At 29.9% G+C, this 14,560-nt stretch overlaps 2 protein-coding genes across 10 annotated transcripts in view; both read right to left on the bottom strand.

Moving 5' to 3' along the window:
• The window catches only part of Oseg5 (intraflagellar transport protein Oseg5), a 323,588-nt gene that overhangs the window by 94,296 nt on the left and 214,732 nt on the right, over positions 1-14,560 (bottom strand). For 6 of the 9 annotated variants that reach the window (XR_010889950.1, XR_010889949.1, XM_067354037.1 and 3 more), the window contains one exon: positions 13,824-13,946. The exons of 1 other annotated variant lie outside the window; for it this stretch is intronic. Coding sequence is in view for 6 of the 8 variants with exons in the window: in XM_067354037.1 (XP_067210138.1) it covers positions 13,824-13,946 (123 nt within the window). In the remaining 2 variants the exon portion in view is untranslated. Of the gene's footprint in view, positions 1-13,323; positions 13,767-13,823; positions 13,947-14,560 lie in introns of those variants that run through there. 2 more of the 9 variants (XM_067354039.1, XM_067354040.1) reach the window with 2 other exon arrangements.
• Positions 9,679-11,940, bottom strand: LOC136999636 (uncharacterized). The gene is made up of 4 exons (XM_067354054.1): positions 10,892-11,940; positions 10,607-10,770; positions 10,166-10,507; positions 9,679-10,085 (listed from the first exon to the last, which is right to left on the bottom strand). Exons 1-4 carry the CDS (start codon positions 11,158-11,160, stop codon positions 9,847-9,849), a joined length of 1,014 nt encoding a protein of 337 aa, XP_067210155.1. The 5' UTR covers positions 11,161-11,940; the 3' UTR covers positions 9,679-9,846.

Genomic DNA, 14,560 nt, shown 5'->3' with positions numbered 1-14,560 from the left:
TACTTATATTATTCGATAGTGTACAGACGTTTCGGCGTAATGGATGTGGCCATCTTCAGTGTACATAAAGTTTACAAATACATATCAATAATAAGAACCTCGCACGCTATACGCAAATAAAATTCCATTAAAAGGTTGTCTTCATGTCGTAAAGTCTCAAGTTAAAATATAAAAAGTCTGTTACGGAGACATCTTATTCGAAATTCAAAACGTCTTGATGTTATATAATCCAGTAGTCCAAAATATTTGTTATTTGAAAAAATCAGTTGTTGTCCCATGATTATACCACTATTGTTTAAAGAGCGGAAGCGATGTTTAGATAATGAAAACGCATGGAACGCATGTTCGTATGTACAGTAAAAGGGCTCCTTTTTTGAAAACCAAGCCATGGTCACCGATCTTGTGGAATTATCAACGAGTTAGAAAATCTTATCTACACCTCTTGATGTATTTTTAATTGGAGTTAACCTGATTTTAAACTCGACGTTTTTTACTTTTGACAAAGTCATTTACAAACAAGTTATCGGCACATTGATAGGCTTTCCGTTATCCCCCATACTAGCGGATATTGTAATGCAAGATTTGGAAGATGAAGACATTGGTCGACTTTTTTGTGAATTATCCTTTTACTACAGATATATCGATGACATTTTATTGACCGCACCTAAGATGAGTTAAAGAAAATATTTATAGTTTTTAACTCACAATCAGTGAGTTAAAATCAGTGAGCATAAACGCATACAATTCACATTAAAAATAAGTACAGATAATCATATCATTTTTACTAATCTTCTTAAATTTCCGTTATTATTGAAAACAATAGGTTCATCTTTGATTTATACTACAAACCGATCTTTTCAAAGAGATATCTCAAATTTCACTTCCACTACCCTCTCATTTACAAAAAGGGTATCATTTTACTCTCTAAATTTCTTGGAGTGAAAACGCACTCGAAAAATTGAGTGACTAGTCGTGTCACTCGAATTAGAGTGACTTTTCATTCATACGGAGTTAATTCTCTCTCTTTTTGTTGTAGAGTGAATTTTTCACTTTGCAAAGTAAAGTGATCATGTGTACTTTATTTTGTAGAGTGAATATTTTCACTCTATGTGGAGTGAATATTTCATTCACATGAAGAGTGAATGATCATTGCGTCTCATTATCTCTTGTTCTCGTCTCATTGTTACACGTATTTGGTGCAAGACATCGTGGATATAAATAAGAATATCTATAAAGAATACACGTAGATAGACATATAAAAATGTCAACGTTTCTTCCAGAGGTAAGTACTTATAAGAATTTATGTGTAGTTTATTTACTGATTTAATATATTATGTAAAGAATGGTGTTTAGGTTAAATTGTTTTTCTAGGTTAGGTTACAGAAACAGTAAATCGAGATCTCACAGCATGTGGTTCGCCGTGCTACGTAGCTTCGTCATAAATTCGGTTTGCATATTGATAAACAAGTAGTACAATGAGAAGTAACTTATATAATGACTTGCAGTTTATTAAATCGGCAAGTGTGTACCATGTGCTGCAAAATCTCGGTTATAGCCCACATAGCAAAGATCTCCCCAGGACATCCCAATTTGATCGAAATAGTCCCAGTTTGATCCAGAACAAAACGTTATCCGTAGGATTACCTAAGGATATCCCGTGTAGCATGTCCTGTGGATATCTTATGTACGATCTCCGCAGGACATCCCATTTTGATCAAAATGATTCGAATGATACAGATCGATAATAAATAGTTATTCGTAGGATTTCCTAAAGATATTTCTAGCACAAAAAATATACGTACATTAAAATTGCTGTTTCTTTAAATTTAGCAAAAGATTTCTAACATAAATATTTTTTAGTAAGACATTTTTTTGCTTAATTTGAACAGAGAACAAATTTAATTTTGTGTGCATGCGTAAACACACATATAACATACAAATATAATTTTAATCCGTCCATTTGTTAAGAGCAAAGTACAAGTATATATAGAGAAAATATTTATTTCTATTATATGACGATACTAGAACTTGGTCATCGAGTTCTTGGTTCGAGAAGCCAGTATATACAGTGATGGAAGAAAGTTCCGTAATGGTCAAATATCTTGGAAAATAATGATTATGGAAGAAAATGTTCAATACAAAAGTTTTAGTATATCAAATGGTCTATTATATGGTTATATTGAAATGACCTTCATGTGACCTTGAAAGACACCGCGAAGGTCAACTTTGAAATCTTAAATAGAATCTGATATTTCTCTATTACATAATCTCTATTACATATTCTTAAAGCTGGTGTTAAGACGTTTCCGAAACAATATAATAAAATTATTTTTTATTAAGTACTTTTCGAGTTATGAGGCTTGAAAGTTACAGCATTTTGACATAAAATACAAAATATCTTGTAAAACATTCAATTTTTAGAAATCTTTCAGAAGAAAAAATATGTAATTTGCAACATGCAGCTGCATATTTTTTTTTAAAAGCAACAATGTGTTTTCTTTATATCAATTGATTCGTCTCATTATTTTATGCATAAAAGTATTAAGGTAAGATTCCTGAAAATTGAATGTTTTACAAGATATTTTGTATTTTATGTCAAAATGCTGTAACTTTCAAGCCTCATAACTCGAAAAGTATTTAATAAAAAATAACTTCATTATAGTGTTTCGGAAACGTCTTGACACCAGCTTTAAGAATATGTAATAGAAAATAGGAGTTTCCATTTAAGATTTCAAAGTTGACCTTTGCGGTGTCCTTCAAGGTCACATGAAGGTCATTTCAATATAACCATATAATAGACCACTTAATATATTAAAACTTTTGTATTAAGCATTTTCTTCCATAATCATTAATTTCCAAGATATTTGACCGTTACGGAACTTTCTCCCATCACTGTATAAGATTACCGCTTTTTGATTACCTAACCTTTCTCGAATCGACAACTCGAATCAAATTCTAGTGTCGTAGATCGGTGAACATTGAGATTAACGCAGACAGTGAAGTGTGAGTTTTGTGCTATGATTCTCCCTTAAAAAACGGAAAAAGGCGCATAAGCGATAATATAAGGCGTCAGGAACTATTAAATTGACAGATAATTATTAAAATCTAAAATTATTATATCATATGCAGGTCATCTTTCTATATATATCATAAATAAGGTTATGTTTGAGAGATGTTGGTTAGTAGAACACCGCTACTACAATTTTTATTTATATATTTTATATTAATTTTTGTGCTATATATATATTTATAGCACAATTATATATATATATATATATATATATATATATATATATATATATGTATATAATTTTTACAAATAAGTTAGTTTTACGTATGTAATATTATGTATATGTATAGTATAGTGAAAATAGGATTCAATATTATTGTTTTAAATTATATTGCAGGAAGAGTTTGCTTATTTACAGTAAAAAAAAGACTATAGATACTAAGAGATAGATACTAGATATTTAAGTCATCATTAATTATTGCGTAAACAAGGTAACATAATATTCTTAACTTATGGCATAAACAAGGTAACATAATACATGCATCTTTAAGAATAACTAGTTCTTTGAAAAATGACAAGAATTATGTATATGTAGGAAATATGAATGTTTGTTTTGTTAATAAATTTAGTGAATGTAAGTTTAGTGAATATATACTATGTATATATATATATATATATATATATATATACACCCACACATACAAATACATAAACAAACACTTAAACACATAGATATTTACACTAATAAATCTATACATAATGCATATACATATAATACATACATTAGATTTAGTTATTAAATTATAAAAATTAGATTAACTTTCCATCTAATTCATTAAACATTTGGTTTAAAAAAATTAAAAATATATTGAGAGGTATATGTTTATATTTATATTATATAAATGTTTATACGTATTTGTAGGTACAGTTCAATTAAAATACCCGCAAGCTACTGAGCACGAAATTTCGGAACCAATTAAATCATGACTTCGTCATGCAATTAAAAAAATAAAAAAACTGAATGCTGCACAATAAAATATTTAATACTTTTTTTTATATTTTGTTCATGTGTATAAATTATACATAATATTAGCAATTTTATGTATAAAATATTATGTATGTAATATTATTCATATTAAGTTATAATATTTAGTAATATCAAGTTTATTAATTTATATCTAACACTGTGACTAGTGCAATTTTGAAATGTACAAGACGTATCTTTAGTTTTCGTTTTTATATATACAAATTTTATTTTTATTGTGACTATTTTTACATTATATAGTAAATAAAAAATTTAAAAAAAATTACATATTTTATAATAAAATGTGCTTCAAATGTACTATTATTTATATTACTTATACGTACTTTACCTTTTTTGAAATGTGTCTATTCTTAAAATAATATAATATATTAGAAGCTTTTATTTTTAGAAATTTTGCTAATAATCTTTCCTTTATGCTCATAAAGATACTTACATGTCAAATGTCTATATAAAATATTTTATATAGACATTTTATATTGAAAAAAATATGTATTTTGAAAAAATGTTTCAAAAATTCTTTAGTTTTAAAGGAGTAATAAAAAATAGTAATAAAACAATATCTTGATAGTGGTGTCATTAAAGCGAGATTGTCGTAAATTTTTAAAATATAAATAATAATTAATATGAAACTTTTCGAGAGAGAAAGAGAGTGACGTTACTTATTAAGATTACTGTTTTATTGCTTCCTTAACTTAAAACTAAACAATTTCTGTTTAAATCTTTTAAAAAAATATATTTTTTAAAGGCATTTTAAATAAACATTTAAAATAGATATTTTTCTGGGTGGTATTTATAGTCCAATTTTATATTTAGAATCGTCTTATGATTTCATTCAACTAATGAAATAATGTTGCGCAACCATTTTGTTGATTGAATGAGGTTTTAAAATGATTTCGAATATAAGATCGGATTATTAACACCATCCTATATTCAATAATTTTATTTGGATTTTATCTGGATAAAAAAAAATATCCAGGGGACATTGTTGGGATCTAATTTAATCATATGTAGGATATCCCAGGGATATCCCAGGGATTTATTTTTGGATGTCCTACGGATATCTGAAAAGCGGAAATTCGGATATCCCACGGATGCCCTACGGATATTCTACGGCTTTGTACAGACATCCCAGGGATATCTGAAAATCCTTTACATTACATCTCACGGACATCCGTAGGATGAAATTTTGCTATGTGGGAGTTAAGTCTGTTGAAATAATATTAAATTTTTTTCTTTCGTTAGAAGACGTTAAACAGTACTGAAACCTTAAATAAATTTTTATTAAGCAGTGGAATTTCGGAAGACGCCGTCAATATTTTGAAAGGTAAGATTTGCAATAAAATTAAAATTATAGTTTGGTAATGTTATAGCAGTAATATAATTGTGTATATTTATAAACATTAATAATAAATTATATTCTGACTTTTTGTGTGGACGAACTACATATTTATTATAATTAAAATTATTAGTAAAATTATTTAATAAATATGTACCTCGTCCACACAAAAAGTCAAAATATAATTGAGGGCGTGGATCAAAAAAAAGTTTTTTCAAAAGTTGGTCGTACTTTTTATTTTAGTTTATTTGTTAATAGTAATAAAAGTGTATATGTCGTTCAATTAAAGTATCTGTTATTTTTATCACACTTTTTGTGTCACTTTAGGTTTTCTTTTAATTCCGTATTTGTAAAATTATTCACTTTAATTTTTAGGTAAAATTTATAAAAAATATAACAAACTTTTGCAAGCTTCTAGATGAGGGAGATATTTTATCTGAGAAATAATAAATTAATTATTTTTACAGATTATCTGATGGTAATAAAGAAATAATAAATAACATAAAAGTAACGTCTTAAGATGATGCTTAAGTCCTACTTTATCGACCGGCATTTTCAATTTTCTGGAAAACATGGCATTTTTTATTGCTTTGATAGAATTACAAATCCTTTGGTGTAAATAAAGTACACATGCTAATCTTTCGGCAGTTAGTAAAATTTAAATCAAAAAATAAAAAAAATTTTTTGAAAATTTACCGACAATGTCACCTCAAAGAATTAAATTTTTTATATCAAAATTATACTGCTTCAATCTGCAAAATAAGGGTTTGTGCCGAAGAAGAACGTATGAAACAATAATGGAAAACCAAAAAAATAGAGCTTAGAGACTTATTTTCAAAATGCCATACTTTTCCAGATTTATGCAAAGCATGCGTGCAATATAGAAGAATAAGGTAAAAAAGAGCTGTAGATTAGTTCCGGGATTTTGGGATAGCGGCGCTATACAATTCTCAGTGCTATCTGTCATATACAGAATCTTTTAGGTTAGTTATGTGTGTGTTAGTTGTGTGTGTGTGTGTGTGTGTGTTGTGTTATGTGCTACAAAACCCGGCTGAAAAAAATGGGTTAAAAGCACTCTGAAAGATAAAAAAGTGTATGTATTATACATAAATTTTGCAACATTTTTGCAAACATTTATATTATTTAGTTACATGCATTCATATTCTAATTTCTGTAAAATACTTTTATTCATGTGCTTCATGTGTATATATTATGTGCTCCATATTATACATATTCACATTAAAGTATCTATGTAAAAAGTTAATATCATTTTGTATATTGTTATAATAAATATATATGTCATATAACTTATATTTTATATTAGTTATATGACGTATGACATATGTCATTTAACACATATACATTATATATATAAAGCATATGACGTAATAAAAATATCTTATAATAAAGAATAAGACAAGCCAGAGGCGGTTTTCTCGTGGACTGGCATTAGAGAATTCTTATTCTTCTCTTCAAGCCAGAGGCGGTTTTCTCGTGGACTGGCAATACAGAATAAGACAAGCCAGAGGCAGTTTTCTCGTGGACTGGCAATATAAAATAAGACAAGCCAGAGGCGGTTTTCTCGTGGATTGGCATTAAAGAATTCTTATTCTTCTCTTCAAGCCAGAGGCGGTTTTATAATGAACTGGCAATTTAGAATTACAAAAGCCAGAGACGATCTAACGTCAGCTAACAATTTTTAATAAATATTGTCAGAGGCGATCCAACGTCAGCTGACAGTTTAGAAAAAAGAGAGCTAAAGACGATTTATTCGTGAACTGGCAGATTTTAAGAAATATTGTCAGAGGCGATCCAACGTCAGCTGACAGTTTAGAAGAAAGAGAGCTAAAGACGATTTATTCGCGAACTGGCAAATTTTAAGAAATATTGTCAGAGGCGATCCAACGTCAGCTGACAGTTTAGAAAAAAGGAAGCTAAAAACGATTTATTCGTGAACTGACAGATTTTAAGAAATATTGTCAGAGGCAATCTAACGTCAGCTAACAATTTTTAAGAAATATTGTCAGAGGCGATCTAACGTCAGCTAACAATTTTTAATAAATATTGTCAGAGGCGATCCAACGTCAGCTGACAGTTTAGAAAAAAAAGAGCTAAAGACGATTTATTCGTGAACTGGCAGATTTTAAGAAATACGTATTTTTTTTAGTTAGTAATTTACTACACGTGTGATCTGTTTTTGTTTTATCGGATAATTTATAAGGTTATTTCATTTTTTTTCTCGCTATTGAAATTCTATCGTATGGCTGTATGATGTACATACGAGACGAAATAGACTTATACAAGGTGTCTAATAGATATAAATTAGATATGATAAAATATTTTATTTGAAAAATGTATGTATAATACTATATATCTAATTGGAAAAAAATGTTATATGCTTTCCCTATTTTTATTCTTATGTAATTAATACAAAATAAATAAATAAGTTAATTATTCAATACATACATATATATATATTAAATATAGTTTTTTTAATATTGTATTTTATATAACTGAAATGATATATACTCTCATTATTTCAGTCATTATCATATAAAATACAAAATAAAGATAACTATTTATTCAATATATGTGTATATGTATATATTAATTAATTGATTAATTAGTTATTTTGTATTTACTACACAAGGATAAAAATAAGAAAAGTATGACATTTTTCTTCAGTGATTGGTATATAGTATTATATGTATATTTTTATTTAGTATTTTGTCATATTTAGTTTATATTTATTTGACCTTGTATACGCCTATGTCTTCTCGGACATTATATTGCAGCCTTGCGACGAAATTTCAGTCAAGGAAACAAGCACAAGCAAAATTTCCGATGACACACGTACATAGACCACACGTCAGTGTAGTGAGTTACCACTACAAACAAATGCGGCGGACCTATGCGGCGTAGGCTACGCCGATAATGTCATTTCATTTTTAGTATCATCGAAATGATGGCGCTTTCGCGTCGGAGTTCGCCCGTCACTTTAGCATCCTCTTAATAATGTGTTTATAACATATATTACTTTGTCAATTATAGTTAATAAATATTATTTTATTTATTTCTTATTTATATACATTGCTTAGAATTAAGACTTATTAAGAGTTGCTTTTGTTCACTCGTAACGATTGAGTGAAAAATTCGCTTGGCGAAAGAATGAAGATTTCACTCTTTGATCGAGTAAATTATTAACGCCGGAACGAGTAATACATTACTCTAACGTAGAGTGATACTTTACTCTACGTTAGAGTGAAACAATCACTTTTGTGAAAAGTAAATTTTTACTCTTTATGAGTGGCAGTATTTTCACTATCGCTTGGAGTGAATATCCACTCGTTTGGAGTTAGATTTCACTCTAAGAAATTTAGAGAGTAAGCTTAATCGACAAAGTTTTCTGCCTTTCTCATCCTAAATTCCACCATAAAAACATAGAGAAGGACTATTTCTATATTATTAGAAAATGGTAATTATATACTATCGCTGTCTTACCTCCGATTTTGATCCAATTAGGCTTTTTCGACGCGTTTTTTTTTTTTAAAAACTTTTTCCTCTCGCAAAATTGTCGCTCTCCTCCGCGAGACGAGATATTTAGCGTCAAAGTTGACGACTTTCCAGGTTAAGAAACCTGTCACTTCGACGAATTGCAGCGACATGAGTATGTGCTGCGATCACGCGCGCATGCGTACTAATAGAATTGTGCACGAAATACAAAATATATTTTCGATAATCATTAATTGTAAGTCGCAAACCTACGTTAAATAGTATAATTATGAACCTTGCTTTGCGTAGACACAGGGTATTCCGCCCCCCCTCCGGGGGGGCGGACCCCCTGTGTAAAATAAAAATAAAAAAACTTTCGTGCGTATTCCAGAGCGGCATAGATTGCTTGATCTATCAAACTAGCTTTAACATTATATATTTTTGTGCAATCTAAACTAGTTTTAGCATTAAAGTAGCTTTAGATTGTACAAAAATATATAATGCTAAAGCTAGTTTGATAGATCAAGCAATCTATGCCGCTCTGGAATACGCACGAAAGTTTTTTTATTTTTATTTTACACAGGGGGTCCGCCCCCCCGGAGGGGGGGCGGAATACCCTGTGTCTACGCAAAGCAAGGTTCATAATTATACTACTTAACATGGGTTTGCGACTTGAAATTAAAAAACAATTTTTTTTTTAAATATATGTAAAAATATATTTTATGTAAAAAATAATATATATATATATATATATATATATATATATATATATATATAATGTATATTGTACAAGATTAACATATTCGAAGGAAAAATTAGTAAATTTTTCAATTCAACACGGTGTTTTAGCATCCATAATTACGTGTAGTGAGTGTGGTAGTATTCTAAACATTGATAAGGAAACATTGTCGTATAGATATAAAAAACGGTATTATATAAAGAATGCACACAAAAAACATGTCTTTACACAGCGCTCGTGCCAGGTTCGTTGCAGGATGTTTCTGGTTGGTCAGGAGTCGGTGTTGGAGGATATATTTCAGCGATGATGTCGAAGAAGATTTCAATTCGTTTCAGACGGCTGTACGCACGTTTGAAGAGAAATTCGGTTAAATATCCAATAAAATGGTTGGATCTTCTTCCATATCTTGGAATATTTCCCCGAACTTCTCTCCAAACACGTTCGATGTGTTGTGTGTGCGCGCCTGTAAATTTAACAAATATAAAACAATAATAGTGAAATTTTATTTAAAAAATCAAATATGTATTAATTTTAAACACTTACCACTTTGAGGATCAACAAAGTTATAAGAATGGTTGACCGTTAGATGTTGGAAGCCCTTATTGTTTAAACAATTGTAGGACTTCCAACAATCAGACACAATTGTAGTTCCTGGCATGATCCATTCCTTAATACATGCCAAGAGTGTCTCTTCTGTTCGATCCTCAACTGGAACGATGAAAATCTTCTTAGAATCTCGCTCATATCCTCCAAAGATCCATTGACCTTTAATGAGCCGTCCACGATTGTACTTCCGTCGGCCAATTTTCGCTTCATCGATTTCCACTGTGCGTCCTGGGCCACCAAGCTTTTCACTATGTTTATCAGCCCAGAACACACAGACCTGAAATTAGAAATATTATTAATATTTTGTATATATTAGTATGTAATATCTAAAGTATACAGATGTTTAATTAAGAAATATTTAAAGAAAAAGATATTTACCTCGGCAAAAATTGAACCAGTCTACAATCGTCTTCGGCGTCACACCAGTTTCATCCTGCGTATCATCTTGACGTGGGTATCGTAACATCAAAAAACATGCTACGATTTTGCAAACGGTACCCACGTCAAGATTACTTTTGTCGAACCATGTGTCTTTTTTGGCACTTTTAAAAAAATCACATTGTTTAGAGACACGTTTCTTGTATTCATTCTTTATATAATACCGTTTTTTACATCTATACGACAATGTTTCCTTATCAATGTCTAGAATATTACCACACTTACTACACGTAATTGTAGATGCTAAAACACCGTGTTGAATTAAAAAATCTACTAATTTTTCCTTCGAATATGTTAGGTGAGCAAATTCCAATAAACCGAACATTTTTTCTACGCAGTTGTTTTCTACTACATTGTTCTCTATGCAGTACACATATACGTAGTACATTCGTGCACTTTATTTGTTTAAATTTCGTGCGCAGTAGCTCTAAGTTAGTACAACGCATGCGTATGTGATCATAGAGCATGCGCGCGTGATCGCAGCACATACTCATGTCGCTGCAATTCGTCGAAGTGACAGGTTTCTTAACCTGGAAAGTCGTCAACTTTGACGCTAAATATCTCGTCTCGCGAAGGAGAGCGACAATTTTGCGAGAGGAAAAAGTTTTTTTTTTTTAAAAAAAACGCGTCGAAAGAGCCTAATTGGATCAAAATCGGAGGTAAGGTAGCGATAGTATATAATTACCTTAGAAAATTGCTATCCGCTAAATTTTATCTTTACAATAATCAGAAATAGAATTAAGTTTTATTCACATAAAAATAATGATTCCCCAAAGAATAAAAAAATTAAAAAATTTTTTATTATTCCTTAGCGGCACCTCTGAAAAATTCTTACCAATTGGAAAAAACTTCAAAACAGCTTTCTTTTGTAACAACAAATTAGATAAATTTATAAAAACTGGCAAAGACATACCGCAATGCAATAAAGCGGAGTAGTTTATAAAAATTCGTGCCATGATTGTGAGGCCACATATGTTGGCCAGACAGAAAGGCAGCTCAGAACGAGAATTAAAGAACATCATATTAAAAAAGGATCTGATTCTCCTTCCGTTATCATGTCATGAATTAGATTATAATCATGAATTCGACTGGGAACACGTTGAGATTCTGGATAAAGAAGTTTCTTATTGCAAAAGGTTAATATCACAAATGTTGTACATCAAAAGACAAAATAATAGTCTCAATAAACAGAGTGACACGGAACTTCTTCCAAATTCCTATTTGTCCTCGAGAGGTTTCCCACTTCTTAATAATCCACCCCTTTCCTTCCTTCCTTCCCCCCTTTAATTCCTTTCCTTCTACTTTTTTTACCTTCACAATGTCTAACAATCATACAAGACACACGTTTTAGAGGATGGTTAATTCTTCTTTGTTCACCTTGATTTAATTCAAAATTTCATTATTCATGCATTGAGGTAATTGCTGATTTAATTCCTTTTTATTTCATTAATGTTTCATTTTTTAGTTATTTTATCTTCTGAATTTCTGCTTTTTATTTATACAAAATTTTCTAACTCATTGGCAATTCCACGAGATCGGTGACCATGGCTTGGCTTTAAAAAAAAAAGTCTTTTTACTGTACATATGAACTTCCATGCGTTTTTTATTATCTGGACATCGCTTGCGCTCTTTTATTTTCACGGGACATCAAATATTTTTTTAAAATAAAAAATATTTTGTACTATTGAATCACGTAACATCAAGACGCTTTGAATTTTAAGCAAAATGTCTCCGTAACAAATTTTTTATATTTTAACTTGAGACTTTATGACATGAAGACAACCTTTTAATGGAATTTTATTTGCGTGTAGCGTGCGAGGTTCTTATTATTGACATGCATTTGTAAACTTTATTTACATTGAAGATGGCTACATCCATTGCGCCATAACATCTGTACACTATCGAATAATAATTTAAGTAATATTTGAGCAATTAAATCCAGTTCGGGCTTTATTAGCTTTTTTCTCAATTTTGTAGATAAAGAAATATAAAACTAAATTTAGGCTAAGGCATGAAGTTATAAAGGCCACATATTGGAATAAGGAGAAAAGAAGAGATTGTTGTTCGGAGATAAATTAGAAACGTGGATCATATATGAAATAAATGCAGAAGTTGAACAGAAAATGCAAAGATTTAGCAAAAGGCATATAAAATAATGTTCAAAATTTAGAAAGAGGAGAAAAATTGATTGAGAGTAGTGGAAATAGCTAGAAGAAAATTGAAAAATGGGTAGAAAACAAATCTGATAACTAGAATCAAGAGCTTTTCAAAATAATAATAAAATATTTATTTCAGTTTAGATTTATGCAAGTTATAAGTTTTCAAAATTTACTGACAATTCCTTTACCCAAGATGCACTACGTGGAAGTTGCCCGATCAGATTTATCACTTTATGTGTGCATGTGTGCGCGCGTGTATGTATGGATCCGTACATAAAAGAGCTCTACGCACGTACGCATGCGCGCGCACACACACGAAAAAGAATCTCTGCATAGTATGTACATCTTGGGTAATAATATTACATTCTGCATATTACATCCTGCAGCAAGATGCTCGATCTTGCATCACTAATCTAGAGCAATGCTCGGAATTAGTTGAACTTCTCGATCGATTTTTATGGTCGACGCCTATTTTCCTCTCCTTACCACGCGCTGTAACACTCGGTGTTGACCCTCGACTATTACAGCTGTCTCAGTAAAGAAAGGAAAGTAGGTATCGACTACAAAAATAAATCGAGAAGTTCAACTAATTCCGAGCACTGGATAGTATTTTACAGCTTAGCGACACTCATTTATCAATCTTTTTTTATTAATTTCTTAATAATTATTGTAAAACATTGTAAAACGAAAATTGTAAAACAATAAAGGGTTTTTCTATTCGGTTTATTGATACACTCTATCCGCTTACTCGCATTGTCATGGTTATTTTAATACACTCTGTATATCAAAATCAAAATTATTGGAACTGTATCTGTTACTGTATTTATCGATGTTACTGATATTTACTTCTTATCTGTTACTAGTATTTATCTTACTATAGTATGTATCTTACTAGTATTTATGTTACTGATCTCTTAGACATGATTTCTAAAAACATTGAACTGTGGAAAAGTAAAGAAATAAATATAAATGAACAATAAAGTAAATAAATTGATTACCTTGATGTATCTGATGCAATCTACTTTGTCGTATCTAGCAATAGCTGCGTAAGATTCCTCCGCAGCATGCAATTCTTTGTTATCAGTTGCCATGACAGCCATACAAGTCCACAATGTTTTATTCTGACAAAGCATTAAAAAATATTATATGTATAACTCAATACAATAAAAAAAGTTAATAAAATTTCATAAGAAATGTATATCTATGTTAAACTTAATATTAATCATTTTGTTGTAGAAGAAATCATGTTGTGACAGAAATGATAACCTAAATTAAGAGAAAAATACATTACACGCAATAATTAAGAGATTGATTAAAAAAAGGTAATTTTTAAAATATTGTAACTTTACGAAAAATTATCGTATTTTAATTATTAAGAAAGCATTTTAAAGCTTGAAATTTCTTCTTTATAAAATAACTTTTGCGGATTTTAATTACAAAGACTAATTATTTTTTTACAAAACAATACGATAATAAAGCTTAAGCCGTCAAAATAAAAGTTTTAATGTGACTTTGCTGTGTTACATCTAATTTCGAAAAAATCGTGGAAAATTTCTGTCAATTGCATCTTATAGCGGGATCCTTTGCCTTTAATGTATGGTCACTGATTGTAGTGCGATTTTTTTATCGAGTTATCAAGGATTAAAGAAAAAATGATCATTTTGACTTTGATCGCTTACTCGTAAAAAAATCATTGTGTAGTACTCCACATAAAATCATTGAGTAATCATGTATT

The sequence above is a fragment of the Linepithema humile genome, chromosome 4 (genome assembly GCF_040581485.1).
Source record: "Linepithema humile isolate Giens D197 chromosome 4, Lhum_UNIL_v1.0, whole genome shotgun sequence".
NCBI lineage: Eukaryota > Metazoa > Arthropoda > Insecta > Hymenoptera > Formicidae > Linepithema > Linepithema humile.
This window is presented reverse-complemented; position numbering and strand designations above follow the sequence as displayed.

Coding starts and splice junctions, on each gene's coding strand:
- LOC136999636 (XM_067354054.1), bottom strand. CDS start 11,160: ATGAGTATGTGCTGCGATCACGCGCGCATGCTCTATGATCACATACGC. Junction 10,771..10,891: donor AGCATCTACAATTACGTGTA/GTAAGTGTGGTA, acceptor TTTTTTTAAAAG/TGCCAAAAAAGACACATGGT. Junction 10,508..10,606: donor CTGGTTCAATTTTTGCCGAG/GTAAATATCTTT, acceptor ATTTCTAATTTC/AGGTCTGTGTGTTCTGGGCT.